Below are 26,813 nucleotides of genomic sequence, written 5' to 3'. Positions count from 1 at the left end.
CCTGATTTGGAGAAGTCACCTTGTGTTTTCCTCAACACACTTCCTGCAGAGTGTCAAAAAGCAAGGGGAAGTAGAAGTCAACCAAAATAGTGGTGGCAACAAAAAACTGTCTAACAATCTAGGCTTAATAGGATTGGTAATATGAGAAGTTGGAGAGCTTCGTCAGAGATACCATGCCTGTTATATTCTCCTATATAATATTTTAAGAGTAGATACACCTACAAGGGAAATAAAACGATCATTTAGACTTTCCCAAGTAACTTTTTTCAAAGTAATGGAGTATATTCAAGAAATGAAGTAAATATTAACACTTCCAGTGATTCTTTGATTGTATGTTTCATGAGATTTTATATTTGTATCTTTGCCTTTAAACCATGATTGCGTGGGCTTTCTTATGTTTTTAAAGAAAAACACTGACTATCAAATGAATTCCCATAATTTAAGTAAATAAATAGTGTTTGCAAAATTATTGGAAAGTTCCATTTTACATCTCTCAGTGCAGGTTGTAGTCAAAATATGTACCATGGGAGAATTTGTTTGTCAAGACTTAACTCAAAGAGCTTACTGCAAATTATTTTTGGAAATTGCCTGGCTACCCCAGAAACTTTTTTCAAGCAATATTTAGGAACCACAAAGCTTTAAAATATGGGTACACATACACACACAGACACACACAGACATTACTTCCAAAAAGAATTTAGAATTTCCAACAACAGAAGTATACAAGTATTATCACCTAATGGCCCATTAGGAAAGAAATTTAGATTTCTTAAGTTATTGCCATAAGCATTTTTAATATTTATACTTGTGTGTACATATTATATTGTGGATATGAATATACATACATACATGCACATAAATATCATTGTATAGCATCTGTCAGGTTGTTTTAAAAATAAAAAAGAGAAAAAGATCAAAAATCTCCCTGTTCAGATAACCATCATTGACTTTTTTTAAGCGGAGGAGGGGCAGACAGGTAGGGAGAGAGAAAGAATCTTAAGCAGGCTCCATACCCAGCATGGAGCCTGACACAGGGCTCCATCTCACAATCTGGAATCATGACCTGGGCTGAAATCAAGAGTTGGACGCTTAACTGACTGAGCCACCCAGGTGCCCCCACTGATGACATTTTTTTTTTTAAGATTTTATTTATTTATTAAAGAGAGAGAGAGAGAGAGAGCACAGGCAGACAGAGTTGCAGGCAGAGGCAGAGGGTGAAGCAGGCTCCCTTGCCAAGCAAGGAGCCCGATGTGGGACTTGATCCCAGGACGCTGGGATCATGACCTGAGCCAAAGGCAGCCGCTTAACCAACTGAGCCACCCAGGCGTCCCCACTGATGACATTCTTTTTTTTTTCTTTTTATATTTTATTTATTTGACAGAAATCACAACAAGGCAGAGAGGCAGGCAGAGAGAGAGGAGGAAGCAGGTTCCCCGCGGAGCAGAGAGCCCGATGTGGGGCTCGATCCCAGGACCCTGGGATCATGACCTGAGCTGAAGGGAGAGGCTTTAGCCCATTGAGCCACCCAGGCGCCCCCACTGATGACATTCTTAAGGCAAAACTAAAACATATAACTTTAGGCCATCCCTATTAATTAAAGCCATTACATAGAAAAAAATCCTCTGTTTATTCCTCTCACTTGTTTCTGCCAACCCATTTCCCTAAAAGTAACCATTGTTAAGTTTTTTGTAATTCCTTCGAGGAAAAAAAAATAGATTTTAAATGAAGGAGTGACGTGTAAGTCACATTAGCACAATAACAGCTCGCATGTCTGGAGATGACTCCCCTCTGGACCTTCAAGAACAAAGCACTAACAGAAATGCCCCAGTGCAGATGACAAGCAACAGACTGGTACAACAATGAAAAGAGAGGCCAAAATTAACTAGAGTAGAACATAGTAATGATAACACAAAGGGTTCCCACTCACAGGGGTGAGAAGAAAGAATGAGAAACCAAAAGCTATCCTCATGAATGACCCTATGTTGGCCACTCTGCTTCTTGATGCGAAATGATCATCATGAAGCAGGACCAACAGTTCCATTGTGTTCTGGATAATCACTTTAAGAAGTCAGAGAAACATATGATATGTAAAAAATTTGAGGAAGCATCAGTTAGTTAGAAAATGCATTTTTGTGGAAAACTTAACTTCCAGAAGACATTGAATAAATGAGTCTTTGGACTGAGAACAAAAGCAGAATTTGCCCTTTACTTTCAAAGACCTCATTCCATTTTTCTTCAGCTTGAGGTCACATGTGCCACAGCGCACCTGGCATAGCCCTTACCGGGGGGGGGGGGGGGGGGGTGCAGCTTTCCCCAGCATGGGCTCTGGCGTTGGGTCTGGGTTTGGATTCTGCCTCTGTCACTGCCTTGCGGGGATGACTTAGGGAGGCTACACACCCTCTTATCTGGGAAGAAAAAAAAAAAAGAGTGGCTGGTTCAGGGTGAATCATTGGGAGATTCTGCAGCCCCTGTCCCCCCGTAAGGACTCAGAAGTGCTCTCTGCTCAGGTGGTGGTGATGAGGGTGGCAGTAGTAGGTGTTTGTTGTTGTCGTCGTTGTCATTGTTGTTGTTGTTTTCCAACTACCTCTGGTTTTCAGAGTCTAATAATGAAACAGCCAACTCAGCACCCCCGGTCGTTCCTTTTCTTACTCGTTACTCCTGATAGCCTGTAACCACGTGTTTGCCTGTGGCCACATCCAGCAGTGCTTAGACTAGACTGTAGTGGTCTAGTGTAGCAGTGGTCAGACTAGAGCAGGTCTGCTCCAGGGGCTCCGGGTGCAACATGCTTCCACTCACTGTCCTGCGACACTACAATGTGTGTTTTTAATGTGTAAACGTCCGTCTTCTTGCTGTCTGTCACTCAAGCCTGTGAGGTAACAAAATGTCACCAGATAGGAGCCAGACATATCTCATTTCCTCCTGGGTCACTGAGTAAAGTGAAGGTAATCCCCTTTCTGTGGCCACAGCACTGAGCTTCTCAGGCCTTTCCCTTTTGGCTCTTCCAAGCTATGCCCTCCCACCAAAGACCCCCAGGTTTCCTAGCCTTGTGAACATTTTGCCTTTGGGTGTCCCGTGTCCAGTTCCTCCGGCTGGTCTCCAGTTTACAGGGGTTCTGCCTGTCCACGTAGGAATACCACCACCACCCCCCCCCCCCCCCCAGGCGCCAGTGCTTATTTCCCCTGGAGTTTCATGAGAGCAAAATCACAAAAACATGATGGTGCTCAAGAAATATTTTCTCCATTTCTCCCTTTGGTCCCTCCCAGCCATTCTGTAGTGAGTGCTCTTCATGAGGCCTGTGACACTCATTCAGTCAGCTTGGGCTCTTGACAAGGACCTCCACTGACACATAGCACTTGGGACACAAAACTTTCATTGGGTGTTTCAGAGAGGAAAAGAAGACGCAAGATTTAATATACCTAGACACATCCATATTGAGTCCAAATGGCACCTCTGTGCACTTTAGAAAAAGCTCCCGCTTCCATGCAGGGGCAGTTCACACCAGGACACGCATCTTCACAGGCAGAACCCTAGAGCAGGTCCTGGACGCCAGCTGTCCTGCTAGGCAGTCTCGTGTTTGTGGCCTGTGTGGTCATCCTGTGCTTAGAGCTGGTTCACTGAAGTCTGTGGGAGGAGCAGCCAACATAAGAATGGTCCTAAGAGGGAGGAGGACTAGCAAATCTGGAACCCGCAGTACCGCATGTTAGACTACCTGCTCTAGATTTGGGAGTCACCGCTGTGCTAGTCACGGTTTATGTGTGCCTCATTCTCTGAAGTGCTCAGCCACACTGAGCCTTTCACGCACATTACCCAATCGGGGTGCAAGGCGTGTAAGAAGTAGACGTCTCACTTCCAGATGAGAACCATAGCTGATGGAGGCTCAGTGAATTGTTCAGGGTCCCACAGCTAGGTAGCCACTGGGCTTAGACTCAAGCTTAGGTGTATCAGACCCAGCAGGTACCAGTATGAGGAATTCTGCCTTGTAAATAGCCTTAGGTTCAGCACTTATAATCTCTTGTGTGGGCAGGTACAGGAGATTGCCTTACTCAACCAAGCTTCTGTAATTCTTGTGCTGCTTTCCTCCTCCAAATCTGTAGTGACTCCTGTCGTCTGCAGACAAGCCTGAGAACCAAGTGCAGTCATTGAGCTCCCTGCCCCTCTTTAGCGTCTCCTCTTCCCTCTTGCCCTTTTCTCTGTAGGGCTGGATGACCGAGAGGGAAAATAAACTCACATGTAGGGTACCAGCAACTTCTTGAAAGGATTTATTTAATTCTCCTTGCCCCAGAAAACCAGTGAAATAATTATCAAATGAAAAAGAAGCACTCAGGGTGCCTGGGTGGCTCAGTGGGTTAAAGCCTCTGCCTTCGGCTCAGGTCATGATCTCAGGGTCCTGGGTCGAGCCCTGCGTCAGGCTACTTGTGATCTCTCTCTGCCAAATAAATAAATAAAATCTTTAAAAAAAAAAAAAAAAAGAAAGAAAGAAAGAAAAAGCACTCTGTGGGACACTAGTATTGGTGTCATTTTCAATTACATATGGATGGCAGGAAGCTCCAGCGGGTTTGGTCAGGCTCTGCCGGAGCTAGATGCTCCCAGTAGTATTTACCGTTTGCCTTGATAAATACTGTGTCTCTGCCAAAAATGACCCTTCCTGAGCCACCGCCTCCACCCTAACTCCTACCACCACCGCCTGCTCTTCAGGCTTTAGGATGGCACGCATACCTCTCATAGCCTGAGACCAGCCAGAGGCTCCCTCTTCTGTGCTTCCAGTCCCGTTGTTTACACCCGTGTTTGCTTTTATCACCTGGGATTGCAGGCTCCTTAGTGTGCATACCAGTCTGTATTTCCCTTGCACTGCTATTTTTAGGAGCCCTTAAGAGCTCCTGTTGCGGTCATCCCTCATCCTTAGTGCTCAGCAGCGTTTCTGTAGGCATTTCATAAGCTCCGTCTGCATGGGGCTTGTTCCCTGCTGTTCGATTATGAGTGACAGAATCTGTGCGTGCCGGTGGTGGCCTAAGAATTTGGTCTTTATTTAGTATATTTAAAAATGCCTGCAATCTAAAATAATTCTCAATAATTGTCATGAGTCAGGATTTCTGAGAAATAAACTGTGAGACAAAGATTTATGGGCAGGAAGCTTTGGGGGAGGGGGTGGTGTGTGCCGTCCAGGTCAGCATCTGGGGAGTGAAAGGAGCAGCCTCGAGCTGAGGGAGGAGTTGAGCTGCTTTGCAAAGCTGAAACTTCTGGGGCTGGGCTGGCCCTTCGGAGTCATCCATCTTGAGGCAAGAAGGCCAGCCAGCCTTTATCCTCTTCCCCTACCCAGTCACTAGATTGGAGCTAATCCCCTAAGGAAGGGACAAGACCTTAGAGAGAGCAACTCTCTTCACTAAGGGCTGTTTCCAAAGAGAAATTCCTAAGAACCATCATCAGCCAACACTCCCAGCGGCTGGGAGAAGAAATGCCTTGGCCCTGAGGGGGGAACTTGGGCAGGGCACCACAGCAATATATTGAAGAACATGCCTCTGAGAATAGGCTTTCCGTTTTAATGCAACAAAGAAATGATTAATGTTATTCCTATTGGTTAAAAACTTTAAAAGGTTTATAGAGAGCTTCAGAACCGCTGCGCAGCTTCCAGGCTACAAGCTTGTTAAAAATACTGATTGCTCACCTCGGGAGCTGTCCACGGGAGGCCTGGGCCATGGAGTATCTCATCCATTTGCCCAGTGAGCCGTACCAGTGTTGTCCCCTTCTGTGTGTACAGGGCATGGACAGGGCAGGAAGGTCTGATAGTCCTTTCTTCTGTCTCAAGGCAAGACTCCTCCTTCAGATGTCCAGATGGAAGACCCCCACATTTCCTTGGGGGACATGTTCTGGTGACTACATTTTCTTAAGGTCTCAATGTTTGGGGTTCCCAAAGAGAACAAAAATGTTAGTAAACTAGTTCTGTAATTGAGGGGGGAAAAATATATTTGGAGCAGGGGTTTTCTGTGAGATGTAGGCCAATCAAAACCTTGCCAATACTACGACTAATTTGGGACTTGATAATTCAGAGATAGATTGATAGGCTGATAGAATAGATAGACTGATAGGAGCTGACCTTAGAGTTACCTCTGAAAAGGTCGTTTGCTAAGCAAACTAACAGATTACGGGGTTACAGATGCACCCACTCTGATGTAAGAATCAGCCTAGAGAGAGGCCCTGTGAGCCAGCACCTTGTCCCATTTTTCAGATGCTTCTCCCATAATGGAGGGGAGCCATGTATCTGTTGCATAGTTAGTGAAAAGGAAAGACGCTCTATCGAAAAACTGCTGAAGGATTTAGATTTTTTAATATTAATGGTATAAAGTATAGTATAATAATTTCTGGTTTCTGTCCCTAAGGATGATTCCTTAAGTGAGGGAAAATACATCTCTCTAACCTATAATGTCTAAAAATTAGAACTTTTCGATTTTCTGTATGTGTGCAACACTCGGACTATCGTAGCGTAAATTACATGTGGAAAAATATAGCGGCACTTCATGTTTTAAAAAACTGGCAGCTCTTCTGATACATAAAAATGCATGCATTTTAATAACTCCACAGTGTCCTTGTGTTGACAGTGTGAACAAAGAAGTATAATAATTGATCCTTTATTAAAGACAGTGACTAAAGTAATTGAGTGAAAAAGTCTAGTGTTTCATTATTGCCTCTTAATTTTTCCTACAGGACAAAGTTCTAAAACCATCAGTTCATCCCCAAGCACGGAAAGTTTGCCTGGAGGAAGGGAATTCACTGGCTCCCCACCTTCATCTGCTACTAAAAAGGATTCCTTTTTTAGCAACATCTCGCGTTCCCGCTCACACAGCAAAACTATGGGCAGAAAAGAATCTGTAAGTATTTAAGGACACTTTTTCTTTTATCCTTCATCTTCCTCTAGAGTACTGCATTTGTTAAAACCTCTTTAGTACTGAGTTTTATAAAGGTCTTAACGTGTCGATGAATTAAAACCATTTCATCAAAATATTTTACTTGTATTATTATAAGTTAATAATAGTTTAAGGCCAGTCTGCACCGCACTGGGAGAAAAAAGCAGCGTCGGTTTAAAATGAGTTGAATTCCAGATCTCCGTCCTTTCTTCCTCTGCAAATGCTTTTTTGTCAAAGCCTGTGTTTTTTCTAAATGGTAGCGAGTAACATTATACCAAATAATAGATTAAGACCTGTATAAAACAAACCACAGTGTTTTTTCAGTTTTATTTTATTTCTTGAAAAGTAATTTTTTACCATTTGCTTTAAAAAGTCTTAGGCAAATTACTTTTAAATGGTGGCAAACTGATAGCTGCTCTCTAAGATCCCTTGTAAGGAGGGCACTTGTGAGGAGCACCGAGTGATGAATGGAAGTGCTGAATCGCGGTATCACACCTGAAACTTAACACAACACTGTGTGCTAATCGTACCGGAATTAAAACAAAAGAAAAAAAGAAACAAGAGGATTCCATTTCCCACTCTGGTAGAAGACTGGAGGTTTACTCCTCTGGAAAGTGTAAAACAGAATGTCTCTGGACTGAGCGAGATCAGGCACATTTGAGTACGCTCTACCGGAAGAGGAATGATGAATACATTTAAATACTGAATCTAAGATCCCCAGGCTTAACCCCATTTGCTTCCCAGAATACCATTACATCTGTCCCTTCAGGGAAGAAATGAAGAGAGTTTTTTCTAGATAAAAGTTTAAATATTTAAAAACACAAAATGAACTGACGTTAGGTGTTCTCCAGGGAAACAGCCAGTTCACGTTAGAGTAAACCCCCCCTGCACAACTCTGTCCACACACAGAACTTTAGCTTAGCTTTTAGTTCACGCTGCTTTACATGAGTAAGACAGCCAGGGATCACCAGATACTTGAAGAGAGCATCTGTTAGTTAAAGCCCGCCAAAAGCAAATAGAAAAAACTAACTGGGAGAAAACAGTTTATATAGGGGAAGAAAGGTTCAGGGGGAAAAAAAGAGAAAACACTTATTCAGAGAACAACAACAAAAGCTATTAGAAACTAAAATATGATATCTGAAATGTAAAGCTTAGTAGAAGAGTTGGAATTGATAAAATTGAGAAACTGTCCCCAGGAAAACAAAATACAAGACAGAAATGGAAAGTAATGGAGACAAATAGAAGAAAATTAGAGAACCTTCCTAAGATGCTCAAAACCTGAAAAGTAGACGTTCCAGAGAGAACAGAGAAAATGAAAGAAAGGACATAATCAAAAATACAATTAAATGTTCCACTAATGAAAGTCCTGAGTTTTCAGATTGAAAAAGTCCTAGAAAGTAGGAAACAAGTAGAAATAAACCCCCACCCAGATACATCACTGTGAAATGTAGGAACTCGGAGAACAAAGAGATACCCTCCAAATTTGTAGAGTTGAGGGAAAAGAAAAATTTTCATCAAAGGATCAAGAATTAAAATAGCTAAAAATCACTCATAGGAACACCAGAAGCAAGGCAGTGAGGAATACCTTTAAAGTTCTTTTTTTTTTTTTTTAAGATTTTATTTATTTGACGGAGAAAGAGAAACTACAAGTAGGCAGAGAGAGATGGGGAAGCAGGCTCCCCGCTGAGCAGAGAACCTGATGCGGGGCTCAGTCCCATGACCCTGAGATCATGACCTGAGCCGAAGGCAGAGGCTTAACCCACTGAGCCACTCAGGCTCCCCTAAAAGTTCTAAGAGAAAATTACTTATGTCTTTGATTCACTACCTGGTCAAATAATTAAGTGTGAGATTAGAATTAAGCCACTTTCAGATATTCAGGATTCAAAAATGTTTTTCCCATGCCCCCATTCTCAGAATCCACTGGAGGATGTAGTCTACGAAAATAAGGACATACACTAAGGATGGGCAATACCTGAGAAAAAGGAAATAGAGTATCCAGAGCAAGACAAAAAGATTCCCCAGAATGATAATATGGGGAGATTCCAAAACTAATAGAGCACAGCTGTTTAGCAGGTCTAGAGAGCAGCAGGCCACCCCAAGTTGGAGCACAGCAGAAGGTTCTAGAAAGTTTTCTCCAAAAAGATGCTATTTGGAGAACAAGTAATATATTTGAACAAGTTAAGAGATTTAAACTAGGGTTGAGTTTGGGTTGGAATTAATGATAACTTTATAGAAACTAAGCCATTGAAACACAGGACAGTTTATAACGCCAAAGAAAAAACAGAGTGTCAGAGAAAGGAAGAAAGATTATGATAAGCCTTATAACTGAGCCCTGACTAGAATTTACATAGACGTTATAATGAAAGCCTATTAACTGTTAATCTAATCAAAATCATGGTGGGGTGGGGGGCATCATGGTGAGGACGACTCAGGTAGCTGAGCATCCAGCTCATGGTTTCGGCTCAGGTCATGATCTCTTGGTCATAGGATTGAGCCCCTTGCCAGGCTCGGCACTCAGCAGAGAGTCTGTTTCAGATTCTCTCCCTCTCAAATAAATGAATAAATAAAATCTTTTTTTAAAAAATCATGGTAAAATTATTTGAAGAAGATTGGGTGTGGGAATTGTGTGTTCGCATCGGGAAGGGGGCGAGCAGGTGGTAGTGGCCAGTAAACCTAAATCTTTATCTTCCACAGTGAAAAATAAGTGTAGTTGTCTCTAGAAAAAGTAAAGAGGGAGCACTATAAGCTAGAGATAGTGAGATGAAAAAAAAATGGGTGAAAGAATTGAAAGTGGTTCCTTCTGGAGAGCAGGAAGTGGAGGGCGGGGCTGTGTGAAGTGTTTTTCATAACACCTTATAGAACCAGTTGACTCTTCAAAGGGTTATATATATAACATAGACTAAAAATAATAACTAAAATCACAACAAAGACAGAATGTAATAAATTAGAAGAGATGTCTGCCTGTACAAAGAACATGTCTAGGAAGAACCAGAATAAGGAATAACATGAAAAGGGCATATGGAGACCTGTTTCATTTGCATTCTATCATGTTTTGGCCGCATATGGATTAGTCTACAACACCAATTAATTACTTTTCTTTATGGTGATAACTGTAACTTAAAACTGACAAGTCAGGCAAAAATAGAAATAAAAAATAAAAATAATAGAAATAAAATAAAAAATAATAGAAATAAAATAAAAATAATAAATAATAGAAATAAAAAATAGAAACAGAGTAAGTTTAACTCTCTATGTAGACCTGTTATATACCAAGAAATGGATTTAAAATTACTAAATTTTTTTTTAAATTATTATTCAAAATTTAATATATTCTCTAACTGTGGGAAGTAAGTAGGCAGAAATTTTCAAGAGAAAGTCCCTGGTTTTTCAATAGGTCATCTGATGATTTTATGAAATAACATGGTCCGTGCTCTTTGCTAGGTAATCCCAGTTCTCCCCCATTCTAAGGCACTTGGTACAGTTGCACCTCCTTATCTCCCGTGAGCTGTCAGAGTCACTGGACTAGTTCTGTCCAGTGATTGTAAGGGCAAGTGATGTGTATGTATTACCACTACAAGATCTTCCTCACCTCTCCCTTTCTCTCTGCCAACACATGATAGGCACGAAGTGTGAGGGAGAAATAGCCTGTATTGATTTATGCTGAGATTGTTGCTTAGCACAGCCTAATGGTACACAGTTGGAAAATGTTCCGCTGGGAACCATTCTCCCATGGGAGCCACATACCACCATTGCCACTGCCACCCAGGTCGCACCGGAGCCCATGACTGGGCCCCTATCATCCCTGGGCCTGTCTTGCTTTCATGTTCAGCCCAGTTTGCTATGATACAGGGACATTCCATGTCTTCGAAAAAAGTTCAAGATTGTTTTTCATTAACATCATGATCATCAGTTTCTCACATAAGCAAGTACCAGAAATTGAAGCAAAGGTACCTCTTGTTTTGGCTCCCCAGGGCCTTAAATTCTGTGTACCTTGCAGATTTCAGGATTCCATTGATCTTTTAAAGTGGCCCAAGATCAAGAAGGTGTTAATATCAGTTAGCAAAGGTTAAAATAGCAGTGGAAAATAGACATTAAAACAAAACAGTCTGGTAGCAGCTGTCAACCTAAGTGTGCCAAAGTCTGCTTACAAGTGTGGTTCTAATCATTGAGGAATGATTTTCAAAATCACTGTGTGTGACATATTTTGGACAAGCATCGTATCTGAGGTCATAAACTTGTTTCCTCTCAATATCGTCTTTTTCTGTGCCATAGAGAGCCTTTCTATCATCCGCAGACTGCCTCCTTTACATGAAGATATATCGCATTTCTTCCTATCAGTGCCCCTGCGTTGGCCATATATTAGAACACAAAACTCAGCTAAGTCTTTAAAGAGGTGACGCATTAAGCTTTTGCCATATGTTTATGAAAGATGTCACTCTACTTCCTCTCTGAAATGTGAGCAAACTAGTGGGAAGTTTTAAAAATTGACCTTTACTTCACTGTCTGTAGTAGTGTTGTTTTGAGGGTTAGTATTTATCCACGAAGACAGTTTGCCCTCTGCTTTGTTTCCCAAAAGAGCCTTTAGGGCCCACCCAATTCAAACCCTGGTTTTCGTCAAGTGCTCATTTTTTAGTCTTGAAAACAAAATTGAGAATTTTAATACTTTTAATTTTCCATACTTTATTTTTCACGATAATGTAGATGACATCCAACACTTAGTTTTCTAGAAATCTATTTTAGTTGGTCATTCATCTGACTGTTAAGTAATTTTTTTACTTGTTTTAGCACTCTTAGTCATGTTCTACAATTGTTGCCAAATCATTTTCCAAGAATATCTTTGCTAGCATTCAAGAATAGGAAAAATACTGAACATAAGAAAAGTTCTAAAATTGATTCGTATGTAAGTTCTAATATTTAAGCACATCAGCCAAGTAAAACTTTTTTAAAGTTCCTGATGAACTGTAAGACATTTTGCTATGCTTTGTGATAATTACATACCAGTCTCCAAAGATCTTAAGTTATCCATGGTTCAGAATCCTCTCTAAACTACAGGAATCAGAAATTGTCCGATCTAGAAATCCTTGCATGGACCAGGATGTGTAATGAACTGTGCACCCCCTGCAGGCTCCCAGTGCACTAAGGGTGCTCATCATCTATCTTTGTGACCCTTGCATGCACCCATCATTGCCTTTGGGTAATTTGAACATATGCCGTGGTCATAGTAATAAAATTATTTTTATAAGATGCATTCTTTGTGACAGCAAAATTACAAAAAGTGTCAGATGTATGAAAACAATTTAAAAGCTGACTCATAGTTACTTCTGGAAGTATAGAAAACCTGAACATTAGCAAATTACTTCTGGTTGTGTTCTAGGAATTGAAAGTTAAGACATATGTGTATAAGAAATAAATGAGAGTAGTCCCAGTGAGGGTGCTTATGATAAAATTGACAGAGAGGGAAACCCATCAAAAGTTAGGTAATAATTAAACTAAATAATAATATGACTCATCAGTGTGAGAGACATTATATGGCTTAATGCCAGTGAAGCAATAGCGATCATAATTAACATAGACTCAGAAGGTAGACAATCATGGGTTTTCGTTTTTTGTTTTTTGTTTTATCTAGACAGGCTTCCTGTGAGAGATCAGACTTGAACCACAAACATATTTCTTTTTTCATTAAATACAACCATTGTTTTCCCTTATGAGAAATCCAGCAACTGCCTAAGACAGATAGTGGTGGTGGGTACTGAGTAGGCAGTCAACAATGTCTGTGGTGGGTGTTTTCTTCTCCCTCGTAGCCTCTGGCAGAATGTAAAGTGGTTGGGATTATAGCAATTTGCTTGTGGTAAAAATAAAAGAAATCATTATCTCAAATGAGGAAATTTGTTGCTTGTTGTTTCAAATAACAAGAGTCCTGAGATAGACTGGTCCTGGTCTAGAATTGGATGATTCAGCTGTTCACTGACATCACCAACTTTTCATTCTGCCATCCTCAGTGTTTTGGCTTTGTCCTCATCTCATACCCATTATGTTCTCTAGGGGGCTGCCACAGAGGCAGGTATATATCCTGTCATTCCCCAACCCCTTCCCGCCCATACACACACATCTTCTAGAAAAGTCTTTATTCGGAAGCTCCCCAGCAGGCTTTCCTTCTCCCTCCCACCTCACTGGTTGGCCAGAATGAAATTCCATGCCCATTCCAAAATCAATCTCTGGTAAGAGGACACTTTAGAGAGAAGTCTGTGACCTTGCAGAAAGGTGGTGGAAGGATGTACCTAGACAGCTAGATGAATCATCCCTTAAGTATTAATTGCCAAAATGATTTCTCTAATCCTTCCCTGAAGCATTTGCCTTTGAAAAGAGCCAGTTCTGTTGTCAGTGATGTGGCATTGGTGAATTTTCAGGCAGCTTGAGTTAGACTGGTAGTTGGAAGAGAGAAATTGAGCAGTGGCATTCCCAGGCAGCCAGAATTTTCCTAGTTACCTGATTTCCTCTTCCGTCAGTGATACGTACTTCCTAAGAACATGTATTATGTGGAAAGTACTGATTATAATGTATTTCCCGTGACATCTGAGTGGAATTGAAAACTGGCATCTCTAGAGTATATCTAATTACAGAATTTTTTCCCAATTAGTAAATATATATTTATAATCTCTCTCTGTTTAATCAATAACACTGATGCTAGCTGGATTAAAATATAGTCCCATTTAAAACAACCTTCCCATTTAATAATACAGTTTATTGACATGAGTAGGTATAAAGTGAATTTAGACACCAGCAGTTTTACTAGCTTCTAAGGAATTACAATCTAAGGCCAAAATGAGCTCAGATGTTTGAAGCACGACATTTGGTTACCCATTAGGTCTTATATGAACCTTGTTCACAATCTCTCTGCGCGTGCACCAGCTCAGGATCGGGGAAGGTGGACCATATATCTTTGTAGGAGCATTCCTTCCTCCTATCTCCATCTTTTTGCCTTACCCAAAACATGTAATTCCATCGTGAAGAAATGTGAACGTCAAAAGGAGAATCATAAAGAGCTCTCCGCTGTCAACAGCTTACAGGATGACAGTTTTAATTTAACTTAGTAAACAGATTTTATAACCAATTTTTAATATCTTTATGCTTCAGTAAATTTCTTTTTAACCCAAATATCTGAGGAGCCCATGAAAGCAGAACCATAGCAAGTGGAGTGCTGAACCTTGACTGTAATGCCCTTTTTAGGACAGTGAGCTGGTGCCCTTCAGGAACAAATGAGACACCTATTCCCCTCATGCTGGGCCTTCTTCCCCATCATTTGTCTTCATCTCCATCATCCCCATAAAATGCGACATTGCCAGCCTGTACCCATGCTGAACACTGCCTAGGAGGCATATATAATAGTTGGGGGAGAGCTCAAGTGAAACAGAAATATTTAGAATCCCTGGCCAGAAATTCCTGTGGGTCTGAATCATGCTTAATTAAACGTGTCATTAATAGCATTTGCTTCCTTCCAATGACCTTTCTTGAAATTTGACATTTATGTAGCCTTTCCATGCCGCATTGCCTTGGGGACAGTCATTTGGGTCCTGAAGTATACATGTGTATGGCAGGGAATGAGATGGGGGTTTTGAATTGTCTCTGCAGCTGGTCAGCTAAGGCCAGAGGCCAAACTGTGGGGATGGCTAGTTGTCCCCCTTCATCCCCCTCAATGGCAGAACCATCCTCTCCTACATCACAACTTCCTGCTTTTAAATCTTCTGCCCCTAGCATCTCATCATTTGTTCTCTGAAACCTCTATGTTAACTTTTCCAGAAAGCTCTGTGTTTAATCGACTGAGCTTTAATTCCAGGAGGAATGGCTTTACTCATGTCATAGGAATTCCAGGCCGACCAAACAAAGGGGAGAAAGGGGAGAACTGTATCAGACAGGCAGCTTTCCCCTTGCCTTGAAACCTTAAGGCTAAGAAACACCTTTGGATTTTCCCTCGTGCTAGAACTGCTGGGTCAGTCATGGCTTGGGCACCTTTGCTGCAGCTTTCTCTCTTTCCCAGAACCCTGATATTTCCACTCCGGTTTTCAGCTCCAAGATGCCCATGTGTCCGGAATTCATCCATGCGGATGTAGTGCAGGTGGTAAATGCCAGGTACCGCATACCTGCAGCATGGGGAGAAAGGGGCAGGGTTACAGAGCGTTCAGTAGTGCAGTTTGTGCACTGCTCACAAGAGCGCTGCTGAAGGGGCGAGTGGGTGCGCTCTGTGCACTGAGCAGCATGCCTAGGTCTGGGGGCCATGTTTGCCCAGACTAAGGGGGCATTTTTTCTCTATACACAGGTAATATCCATTCCCCAAGTCCTGCACCCAAAGGAAGTGACTTTTCCTAATTAAATTAAAAGCATGTTTTAGGTTAGGAGAGGTCCTAAGATGGAACTGCAATTGTTGGGAAAATTTTGGACCTCTCTATTTTGTGGCAATAATGATAAAATTTTTAAAAATGGTAACATAGGGGCACCTGGGTGGCTCAGTGGGTTAAAGCCTCTGCCTTCAGCTCAGGTCATGATCCCAGGGTCCTGGGATCGAGTCCCACATTGGGCTCTCTGCTCAGCAGGGAGCCTGCTTCCTCCTCTCTCTCTCCGCTTGCCTCTCTGCCTACTTGTGATCTCTGTCTGTCAAATAAATAAATAAAATCTTTAAAAATGGTAACATAAGTGGTACCAGAAAAACATGTTAGCATTGATATGAACAACTAATAAGATGAGAAAAGAGCAAAAACAAAATTCTCTTGACCATAAGAATACTGAGTATAATCATTTACACAGAGAGGTCACCATTCATGCTTAATTAAGCTTCTTAATAGGCATGTCTGTCATTATAAATATATGTGATTAACTTCATTGTAAATTGTATTTGACTAGACAGGAATCTTGGCCCACATAAGCTTAACCTTGGTCTGGAGTGTTTCTCTGCTTGTGAAGTACAGTTGGTCACGAGCAGCTTTTTAAAAATATATGAAAAAATAATAAGCAAGACCCTTCTCAGCCCTGACATTACCATGTGTCTAAAGTATTTAAAATGTCTTGAAAGATCACCAGAATATAATCAAATCCCCAAACTTCCTTTTTATTGAAGATGATGGCAGGGCCCTCCCTTCTTTCCCCCAGAATTGTTACCAACTTAGTACAGTTCTGTCTACAGCCTTATTTGCAGTCAGAACATCATTTTCCAAAGTTACTTAGGTCAATAGATAGAAGCTTTGACAGCAGGCACTCTATGATGATTTTAATAAAACATGGACAGATTAGCTTTACCGTAAAACGTTAATAGGTTACATTTGGAAAATGAGAAGTAAACAAAAATGTTCCACCTGGAAAAGCAGTTAGGAAAAGGGTCCCTTACCCACTCCCGCTCCCACCATTTCTTCATACACCTCTGACTAGACTCTGATTCCTGGCTTTCTTGGTAGTATTTCCCAATTATTGTTTCACCTTTGATGTTCTTATTGTTCTGCTTTAAAAGTTCCCTATCTTTCTTATTTTGCCTCTTTGACGAACTCTTAAGGATTGGCTAATCTTACTAAATAAACTCATTCCAAGCCATACCTTGTCCCTGCAACAGAAAGGACCTTTCAGACCGGCATCTGGAATTGATCACTTTCAGGTGATCACTCTGACTTCTTGATCATCAGCACCTTTAAATTCTTGGACACCATTCCGAAGTTAAGACAGAACTGTAAGCAAGATCATGAAAGTTTGCAACATTTACCTGAATTCTTTCAGATGTCCCCTCAGATCTACCAAGAGGCCCATTAACAAGAAAGTGTAAAGAACTGGAAAACTATAGCATTAACCTGCCTCACATACACATGTACACCCACCACCTCACAGCCCAAAAAGGGAAGGGGGCCTCATACCCAGAATAATGCTACCGTTAATTCATAATAGGTAGGGAGAAATGCTGCCAAGTTCCTTAATTTCAGAACGTTCTCAGTCTAGATTCTAGACAGTCTTTTGGATTTGAAGCATTTATATACCGTCCACATCTCTCTCAGTCATAATGATGCAAAGAGATACATCCATAAAATACCAACAACAATACTCTTGAAAAATGAAATTGAAGAAAATAACAAAACCAGCAAGGTAGTGCTATTGATAATGCTAATAACATTTATAGAAATCCTGAATTCATCTCTGGACAACAGTCAAGGTTTAACCTCACCCACCTGGACAGCAATAAAACTATAAATAACTATTTTACTGCCCAGGATAAATGAGTGTTGATTTTTTTTCTCAGTGTCTGTAGTCAAAGTCACCAACCCTCAGTTTCAGTTATGACTAAACTCCTTTTTCAATAATCTGTGATGATTATCTTCAGAATTAGTTTGAAAGTTGGGTAGTCACAAGATCTTTTTTTTTTTTTTTTTTTAATGAGTAGGGTTTTTTGTTGGTTTTTTGTATCGTTTTGTTTTGTTTGCCAGGAACTGAGATTTAAATTCCTGAGATGATCTAATGAAATTTAAAGACTTTAAATACTGGACCTTGGATTTCATGCATTACATTCCAGAGAGACTGTCATTACCTAGAATGCTTCAAGCTGAATAAAACAGACATTCTGACTCAAACAGATTGAAATAGTAAGGAAAATTATTCGCTCAAACAAGTCCAAAGGACTTCGCATTTCTAGGTGCACATCGGAATACCTAGAGAACTCCAGAGAAATGTCAGGAACAGCAATATTGAATCAGAATCTCTAGGGTGGGGCATGGGCCTTCACAACTGTTAAAAGCTTTCCAGGTTATTCCAACCCTACTCAAAAGTTTAGAACCAGAGATTTAGAAGCTCAGTAGTGTCTTCAAGGACCCAAGTTATTTTCTACCTCCCTGCCCTGCCCTGCTCAGAAAGGCCCTTCCCCAGGTTAGAAGTGAGACAGTTGCAGCAGTTCGTGGTACCACATCTAGTCCCCAACATTCAGAGGAGAAAGATAGACCATGTCTTCCTGGGACTCTGCTCTAGGTCACCTTCCCTTTTTTTTTTCTTTTTCTTTTTTTTTTTTTTTTTTAAGATCCTATTTATTTATTTATTTGAGAGGGAAAAGCAGACTCCCCGCCAAGCAGAGAGCCCGATTTAGAGCTCAATCCCAAGACCCGGAGATCATGACCTGAGCCAAAGGCAGATGCTTAACTGACTGAGCCACCCAGGTGCCCCTGGGTCACCTTATTCTTGAGAGAAGAGTCCTCTTCAGGCAGAGGGCAGGAGGAATGACCACGGAGTACCAACACTCCTCCCTACAGACTCAGAGTTCCATTAGCCCTACTGAGTGCTGCCATGATCTAGCAAGTAAAGCTTCTCTGCAGCTAACTGTTGTAGAAAAATATATCCATTTGCTTGTCATGACACATCCATCTTTGAATGTAGTCATCTTCAGAACAGTTACTTCTGTTACAGGCAATTTATTTGTTCCCTAGAGTTACCATGCCATGCAAATCATGCATCCAAAACTGCTGGACTCATGCGGTAATTGGATTGGGGAACAATACTCAAACTTCATCAGTGATATGTAAAAAGAGGTAGGAACCTGGTTAAAGTGGTAGCATGGTTTTACACATGTTAAATGATTTAGAAAATAAATAATTACAATAAATACAATCCTGAAGCTTGGTTGGAGAAGTGGACCTCAGAAAGACCGTAGCTTGTGAATTGCCATGAGGTAGTGGATGGAGGGCGTGTGGAATCTGATAGATATGGGCACTGTGACTGGGGTGACTGGCAGATTTGTGAGGTGTGTGCACATATGCATTTTGGGTAGTCCTGCATGTCTGGGTTCAGCTGCTTGTGGTTTCCAGCATTCATCTGGTGTTTCGTGTGGAAATATTTGTGCATAAGCAAACATGATATTCACATTTTGTTCCATTATTGCCTAATCCATCAATCTCATTGGGACACATTCACATTTTCAAAACAAGCATTATCACAGAATTGATTCTACTCTGGGTTTGACATGCATCTTCCGAATGTCAGCGGTTGGAAACTAACAATACTGCATTAATTAGAAATTTTAAAGTCCATTTTATCAATGGTTACATACATCTCAACTATTTTATAACACGAGCTTTCTCCCCATGAATGTCTTCCTCAATGTCTGATGCCAGACCCCACCAGAACTCTATAGGGGTTCCTACTCCCTGGGATAAATCCCGTGATTTTAAGGCAGTCTGCAGGGTCCTTGATGATATCCAGGGCTTGTTCAACCTGATCATCAGTTCTCCCTCTATTTCCTTCTCAGCCCTTCAGGAATGCACAACTATTTCAGTACCCTCCCACCAACCATGCTGTCTCATACCTCTGCCTTGTTCTGCTCTGCTATCTCTTCTGACCAAAATATTGATGGAACTCGTAGAGTTCTTTCCAGTCTCAGTCCAAGCACCTTGTGTCCCATGGAGCCTTCCTTCCCACCATCTAGAAGTTGTAAGCACTTTCATTAGGTAGCTATGGACTGCCTTAGGCTGCAGATTCCAGAGCCCCTCCCCAAACCTACAGAAGCAGCATCTTCAGATGGGGGAAAGGGGTGTCCTACGTTATCTGCAAATGCTTCCTTTGCTTTGACTGCCAGAGAACTACCTTTATTCAGTTATAAGATTCTTGTCTCTAGAATCACAGATTTTGTGTCTGGCACTCAGTAAGTGTTCATGAATGATTGTTGTTGGGGGACTTGTGTGCTTTCCAGGAATTCAGATGTATTAGACTTTACTCTGACCTTCCCTAGGGCCTGTAAAGTCACCTCATTTCCCAGTGACATTCAGCGACCACATGAAAAAATGAATAGCAATTGTTGGTACATAGTGAGAAATAAGGTTTTTATAAATTAGTTTAAGTGGCAAATTAACTAAAGCGTGATAGCCATGTGAATAAGCTACCTAACTTAGAGAATTATTTCCTTCTCTCTCTCTCTCTCTCTTTTTATTTCCAACATCTTAGAATTGGTAATGTTTGTGTTATTCAAAGCTGTTCCAATGCTTGGTTTCCTTTTACCAACTGAAACAAAGTATTTCTTAAACCGTGCTTGACTCTTAGCTTGGATTTGTGATAGGGTACCATATTTCGCTTTTCCCTAATGGGGCATTATGGGAGTCAGCCCAGAGAATGGTGGTACAAGGGTGCACATTTCAGCCTCACACGGGTCAGTTAGCTTTGCTGTAAGAAAACAACCTTGGCAAAGTCCCTCCTATCTGGGTCAGCCATTGTGCAGACACCTACTTTTTGGTGCCAGGAACAGCAAGGGAAAGCACGCAGATGGTTCTACCCAGCCAGTAATAGTATGAGAAACTCAGCTGGAGGCCCCGGTGCTGGCTGGGTGGTTTCATCAGTTGGTCTGATCACGTGTAAGCAGAGAGGGAAAAACCCTTATTAAATAAAGTAACATCTGTGCTAATTGGCATGGTGGAGGAGAGAGCTATTCTGGTTTATAAAAGATTGGTCAGGTTGCCTAATTATAAAAATACAACATGAGATGATAGAGCCTAAAAATCCAAAAGATGGGGACATTTCTCCTCAGATGCCATTTAATGAGAGCAGCAAACAGTCCCTTTTAGGAGAGTTTAGGAGAGTTTAGCAGTTGTCTTAATACCTATGTTTAACATTTTTATACCTTTTGAATTTTTAAAGGCTAGAAAGTTCCTAAGACTTACTGTATGTCTATAATTGTTTATTTAAAGGAGCAGTTATAGGATTTTTGTAAATAATAAGGTTTGTAACTATGCAAGTAGTTTTTAATTTTTTATTTATTTTTTTAATAAACATATAATGTATTTTTATCCCCAGGAGTACAGGTCTGTGAATCGCCAGGTTTACACACTTCACAGCACTCACGATAGCACATACCCTCCCCAATGTCCATAACCCCCTCCCCCTCTCCCAACCCCACCTCCCCCCAGCAACCCCCAGTTTGTTTTGTGAGATTAAGAGTCATTTATGGTTTGTCTCCCTCCCAATCCCATCTTGTTTCATTTATTCTTCTCCTATCCCCCTACCCCCCATGTTGCTTCTCCATGTCCTCATATCAGGGAGGTCATATGATAGTTGTCTTTCTCCGATTGACTTATTTCACTAAGCATGATACCCTCTAGTTCCATCCACGTCGTCGCAAATGGCAAGATTTCATTTCTTTTGGTGGCTATGCAAGTAGTTTTATTATTCCCCCGGTTATACCTGTGTGAGGTCCTCGTTAAACATTATAATTTCCAGTATATTTATTTCAGGATTATAAATTTATTCAGTTTACTCAGAATTTGTGGTACATGATCCTATCTTCTGGCACCATTCTTATCTTCTCTGTTTATTTGTTGCTTTTTTTGTAAACAAGTTCTAGAAAGGCACAATTAGATTAAAATAGCTCACAATATTGAAATGGCAGTAGGCGCAGAAGCACATTTCTAAAGGCTAAACGTATTTAATAAATGTTACTTACGATGATTACCAGAAAAATATCCTCAGACGATGAGGGATGAATTTAAATACCATGGATTACGGAGATGTCCTACTTTGTCCTTCTTTTTATTGCATTCATGTTTGAAAAGCATCTTTTGTTCTCTGAAATTTATACACAGCCTTTGTTTATCCAAAGTTATAGAAGAGAGCATGCATAATAACAAAATTAATTTATATCTGGTTTTAAACTAAGTTCTTATGTTTACAGTAGGATAAATTGATACCTAATGGTCTTAGGAATTAGCTCTAAACAGAAGAACGAAGCCACTCTGTACAGAACTGACCGAGAGAGATTGGAAAGCTGTGTCTGCTGCCCTGCCTCTCTTCTCCCTGCATTCCACTCCATGTTGAGAAGAGGTCTTTTGGACTGTTACCAAATTTGAGTCTCACCATGCTGCCATCTGTTAAAACTGCCTTAGAGCAGGGAAATAGTAAAGTGTTTCGCAACCTTTCCTGGAGGGATTGGAAGTTGTATCCAGAAGTAGAAGGGCATGAGATGGTTCATCTACATCCTTGCCATTCAAAGTGCAGCCTGTGGACCAGCGGCTTAGTCATCCCCTGGGAGCTTTTAGCCATGCCAGAGCTCGGGCCCTCCCAGACCTGCTCAATTAGACTGCACTTAACACCATATCCCAGGTGATTTGTGTGTATTTTAAAGATTGAAAAGAATCAGTCTAAGAGTAATTGTACCAAATCGGAAATGAAATTTGCTATAGATAAATCCAGCTTCAAATATATCCTAGTATGAACATGCTTTCCTGTGGATGATGGCAAAGTGTTGTGCTAAAGGTTAGAGAACACTTTCCATGCGTTTCCTCTATTTTCAGCATTTTACAGGTATTAACTTCTTTAATCCTCAAAGACTCTATGAGGGCTGTGCTCTAATGACCTCTGATTTTACAGAAAGAGAGCTGGGGAGAAAGAGAATGGGGTTAACTCCATGTACCGCCCCCCGCCCCCACCCCCCACCCCCGCCCAAAAGATACTAGTTATGTCTGGGGCAATAGGTAATTTCTCCATTAGGGCCAAAAGAATAAAATCCGGTAAGAAACTAAGACTTTTTTTACCCCCTCAATAAAAATTATGAGCGGCACCCGAATAAAAGAAAATTTATTTCTCTTAATTTTGTGAGCCTCACATGTTCTATTTTTAAAATATCATTTATAATCCATGTCCCATATGTCCCACCCACAGCAAGCACGTGATCGGAATTAATTATTTTAACCTGCCAAAACCTGACTTCAAAAGGATATTTGGAACACTTTCACATGTAAAGCAATGAAGTGAGTGTGGATTTAATGTGTAATTGGTCAACTCTAGGGATACGCTAAAGTCACAGTGCAGTTTGGGAGAGGAAAGATTTGCGTGGAAAAATAAAAGTTTCTTATTATGTTTCACCTGGTGGCCCTGCCCTCCATCTGTCCTTGGACTGCTGCGGGGGCGGTGGGGGGGGTCTCTATCCCCCAGGACCGGCTGAGGCAGCGTGATCATGCCTCACCGTGTTACTCTCATTTTAAGGCAAGCAATTTTTAATTTTTTTCATTATAAGGAGGCAGTGTTCTCCTTTTTACTGTGGCAAAATAGACATAACATAAAATTTACCACCTTAACCATTTTTAAGTATACCTTTCAGTGTATTAAATTCTTTCATAAATGTGCATTGATTCCGTAAACTCTTTTCAGCAAAACTGAAATTCAGTACCCATTAAACAGTAACCTTCTATCCCCCCCTGACCCTGCCTCTTGCAACCACCGTTCTATAAAAATTACATATATATAGAATTCTACTTAATGTCTTCATGATTTTGACTCCAAGTACCTAATGTTAATGGAATCCTAGAGTATTTGTGTTTTTGTGACTGGCTTATGTCACTTGGCACAATGTCCACAAAGTTCATCCATGTTGTAACATGTACCAGAATATCCTCCCTTTTTAAGGCAGAATCATGTTATATTATATGTAGATACCACATTTTTCTTAGCCATCAGTTAATTTCACCTTTTTTGCTTCCACAGAATGATGCTGCTGTGAACATGAGTGTAAAAATATCTCTTAGAGACTCTGCTTTCAGTTATTTGGGGGTACATACCCAGAATTGCTGGATCATTTGGTAATTCTGTTTTTAATTTTTTGAGGAATGTACATACTGGTTTTCACAGGAGCTGTACCATTTTATATTCCCGCCAGCAGTGCACAAGGGTTCCGATTTCTCCATGTCTTCCCCAATATTTGTTATGTTCTGGTGTTAGGATAGCAGCCATTCTAATGGATGTGACATGGTGTCTCATTATAGTTTTGGTTTGTATTTCACTGATGATTAGGGATGTTGTGCATCTTCTCCTGTGTTTATTGGTCATTTGTATATCTTCTTGAATAGATACAGAAATATATATTCAAGTCCTTCAGGTCATTTTGTTACTAACTTTTCAATTCTCTATATATTCTGGATATTAATTCCTAATCAGATACGGGATTTGCAAATAATATCTCCCATTCTGGGGGTTGCCTTTTTACTCTGTTGACTATGTCTTTAAATATACATTTTTACTTTTTTTTTTTTTTTCATGAAATCCAGTTGTCTATTTTTTATTTTGTTGCCTGTGTCTTTAGTGTCATACCTAAGAAATCATTGCCAAATCCAATGTCCCATGTTTTCTTCTAAGAGTTTTGTAGCTTTAGATCTTACATTTAGGTCTTTGACCCATTTGAGTTTATTTTTGTGCGTTATGTTAAGTAAGGATCCAACTTCATTTTTTTGTAAATGGATATTCAGTTTTTCCTGTATGATTCATTGAAAATACTGTCCTTTCCCCTATTTAGTGGTCTTGGCACCCTTGCAGAAATTGACCATATATGTAAGAGTTTATTTCGGAGTTCTCTACTCTAATCCATTGGTTTACATATTTCTCTTAATGCCAGGACCACACTGTTTTAATTATGGTAGCTTTGTAGTAAGTTTTTTGAAATCAGAAAGTATGAGTTCTCCTGTCCTTCTTTTTTTAATTTAAATTCCAGTTAGTTAACATACAGTGTAATATTAGTTTCAGGTGTACAATTTAGTGATTTAACACTTCCATACAACACCTGGTGCTCATCACAAGTGCTCTCCTTTATCCCTAGCACCTGTTTAACCCATACGCCCACTGACCTCCCCTCTGGTAACCATCAGTGTGTTGTTATCGGTAGTTAAAAGTTTCTTGATTTGCCTCTCCCTCCCTTCCTCTCTCTCTCTCTCTCTTTCTTCCCTATGCCCATTTGTTTTGTTTCATGAATTATACATCTGAGTGAAATCATATGGTGTTTATCTCTCTCTGACTGACTTATTTCATCAAGATCGTTTTGGCTATTCAGGATACCTTCAGATTTCATATGAATTTTAGGATGGGTTTTTCTATTTCTGCAAAAAATGTTAATTGGATTTTAGTAGGGATTGCATTGAATCTGTAGATCACTTTGGATAGTACTGACATTTTACCAATATCAGGTCTTCCAATCCATGAACGTAGAATGTGTTTACAGTTATTTATGTCTTTAATGTCTTTCAGCGATGTTTTGAAGCTTTCATTGTACAAGGCTTTAACCTCCTTAGTTAAGTCAATTCCTAAGCATTTTATTCTCTTTAATGCTATTGTGAATGGAATTGTTTTTGCAATTCTTTTTCAATTGTTCATTATTACTGTGTAAATACTGCAAAATCATTTTTTTGGTGGGGATTTTTTTTTTTTTTAACGCGTGTGCGTGAAAATAGGCCGGATCATATCATCTGCACGTAGGCAACTTTATTTCTTCCTTCTCTTGTGAGTGGTTTTTATGTCTCTTTCTTAATTTCATAATTGCTCTGGCTGGTAGTTCTAGTATATATTCTATTGCACAGAAGTTGTGAAAGTGACATCTTTGCTTTTTTTGTACCTGATCTTAAAGGAAAAACTTTCAGTTTTTCAGCATTGAGTTTGATACTCTGTGGTTTTTCCATATATGCTTTTATTATGTTGAGGGAGTTCCTTCTAGTGATAGGGTATTTTAGTGTTTTTCTTCTATCATAAAAGGGTGTTGAAATTTGTTAAATGTTTTTACTGAGCAACTGAGATGATCATATTTTTCCCTCATTTTGTTAATGTGGTTTATTACATTGAGCAGTTTTCATATTTGAATCATCTTTGCATTCCAGGAATAAATATCACTGGTGAAGGTACATAATCCTTTTAATATGCTCTTGAATTTGGTTTGGTTTTTACATCAGTGTTCATAAGAGATAATTCGTTTATAGTTTTCTTATAATGGCTTTGACTTTGGTATTAGGATAATACTGACCTCATAGAATGAGTTGGAAAATGTTCTCTCATCTTTAATTTTTTGCAAAAGTTTGAAAAGAAGTAATCATTTATTCTTCTCTAAAAGTTTGCTAGAATTCACCAGTGAAACAGGTCCAGAGCTTTTCTTTATTTAATTTACCAATTCAATCTCTTTACTCATTATAGGTTTATTCACATTTTTCTTAAAGATTTTATTTATTCATTTGACAGAGATCACAAGTAGGCAGAGAGGCAGGCAGAGAAAGAGAAGGAAGCAGGCTCCCTGCTGAGCAGAGAGCCCGATGCGATGCGGGGCTGGATCCCAGGACTGTGGGATCATGACCTGAGCTGAAGGCAGAGGCTTTAACCCACTGAGCCACCCAGGCACCGCTATTCACATTTTTTATGTGAGTTAGTCCCAGTAGATTTTGTGTCTCTAGGACTTTGTTCATCTAGCTTATCCAATTTGTTGGCATATAGATATTTATAATATTCTCTATCGTTTTTATTCATGTAAAATTAGTACTAATGTTCCCCTTTCGTTTTTGGTTTTAGTAATTTAAGTCTTCTTTCTTTTTTTCTTAGTCCATTTAGCTAGAGGTTTGTCAATTTTGTTGATTTTTTTGAAGAACCAACTTTTGGTTTCATTGATTTTTCTCTTGCATTTTCTATTCTCTATTTTGTTTTTCTCTGCTGTAATCTTTATTATTTCCTTCCTCCTGCTAGGTCTGGGTTTAACTTTTTCCTTAAGTTGTATAATTAGGTTGTTAATTTAAGATCTTTTTTATTTTTGTAATATGAGCATTTATAGCTGTAAATTTCTGCCTTTAACACTGCTTTTGCTGAATGCCGTGAGTTTTGTTGTATTGGGGTTTTGTTTTCATTTATCTTTAAATATTCTCTAATTTCTCTTATAATTTCTTTTTGGATCCATTGTTGTTTTAAAGTTTGTTCTTTAATTTTCTACGTGTTTATGAATTTTCCAGTTTTAAGTCTATAGCTGATTTTTAACTTTATCTTGATGTGGTCAAAGAAGATACTTTGTATGATACCTGTCTTTTAAAATTTATGGAGATTTAATTTGTGGCCTAACATATGGTGTATTCTGTAAAAGATCTGTGAACATATGAGAAGAATTCGTATGCTATTGTTATTGGATAT

The 26,813-nt window shown here is 39.9% G+C and overlaps 1 protein-coding gene across 3 annotated transcripts in view; it reads left to right on the top strand.

Moving 5' to 3' along the window:
* Positions 1–26,813, top strand: part of TBC1D5 (TBC1 domain family member 5) — a 579,401-nt gene that overhangs the window by 517,958 nt on the left and 34,630 nt on the right. For all 3 annotated transcript variants that reach the window (XM_046002325.1, XM_046002328.1, XM_046002327.1), the window contains one exon: positions 6,700–6,863. In XM_046002325.1, the coding sequence (XP_045858281.1) occupies positions 6,700–6,863 (164 nt within the window). The remainder of the gene's footprint in view (positions 1–6,699; positions 6,864–26,813) is intronic.

Source organism: Meles meles, chromosome 4, assembly GCF_922984935.1.
Source record: "Meles meles chromosome 4, mMelMel3.1 paternal haplotype, whole genome shotgun sequence".
Classification (NCBI taxonomy): domain Eukaryota; kingdom Metazoa; phylum Chordata; class Mammalia; order Carnivora; family Mustelidae; genus Meles; species Meles meles.
The sequence above is the reverse complement of the archived record's forward strand: the minus strand, read 5'-3'. Positions and strand labels throughout refer to the sequence as shown.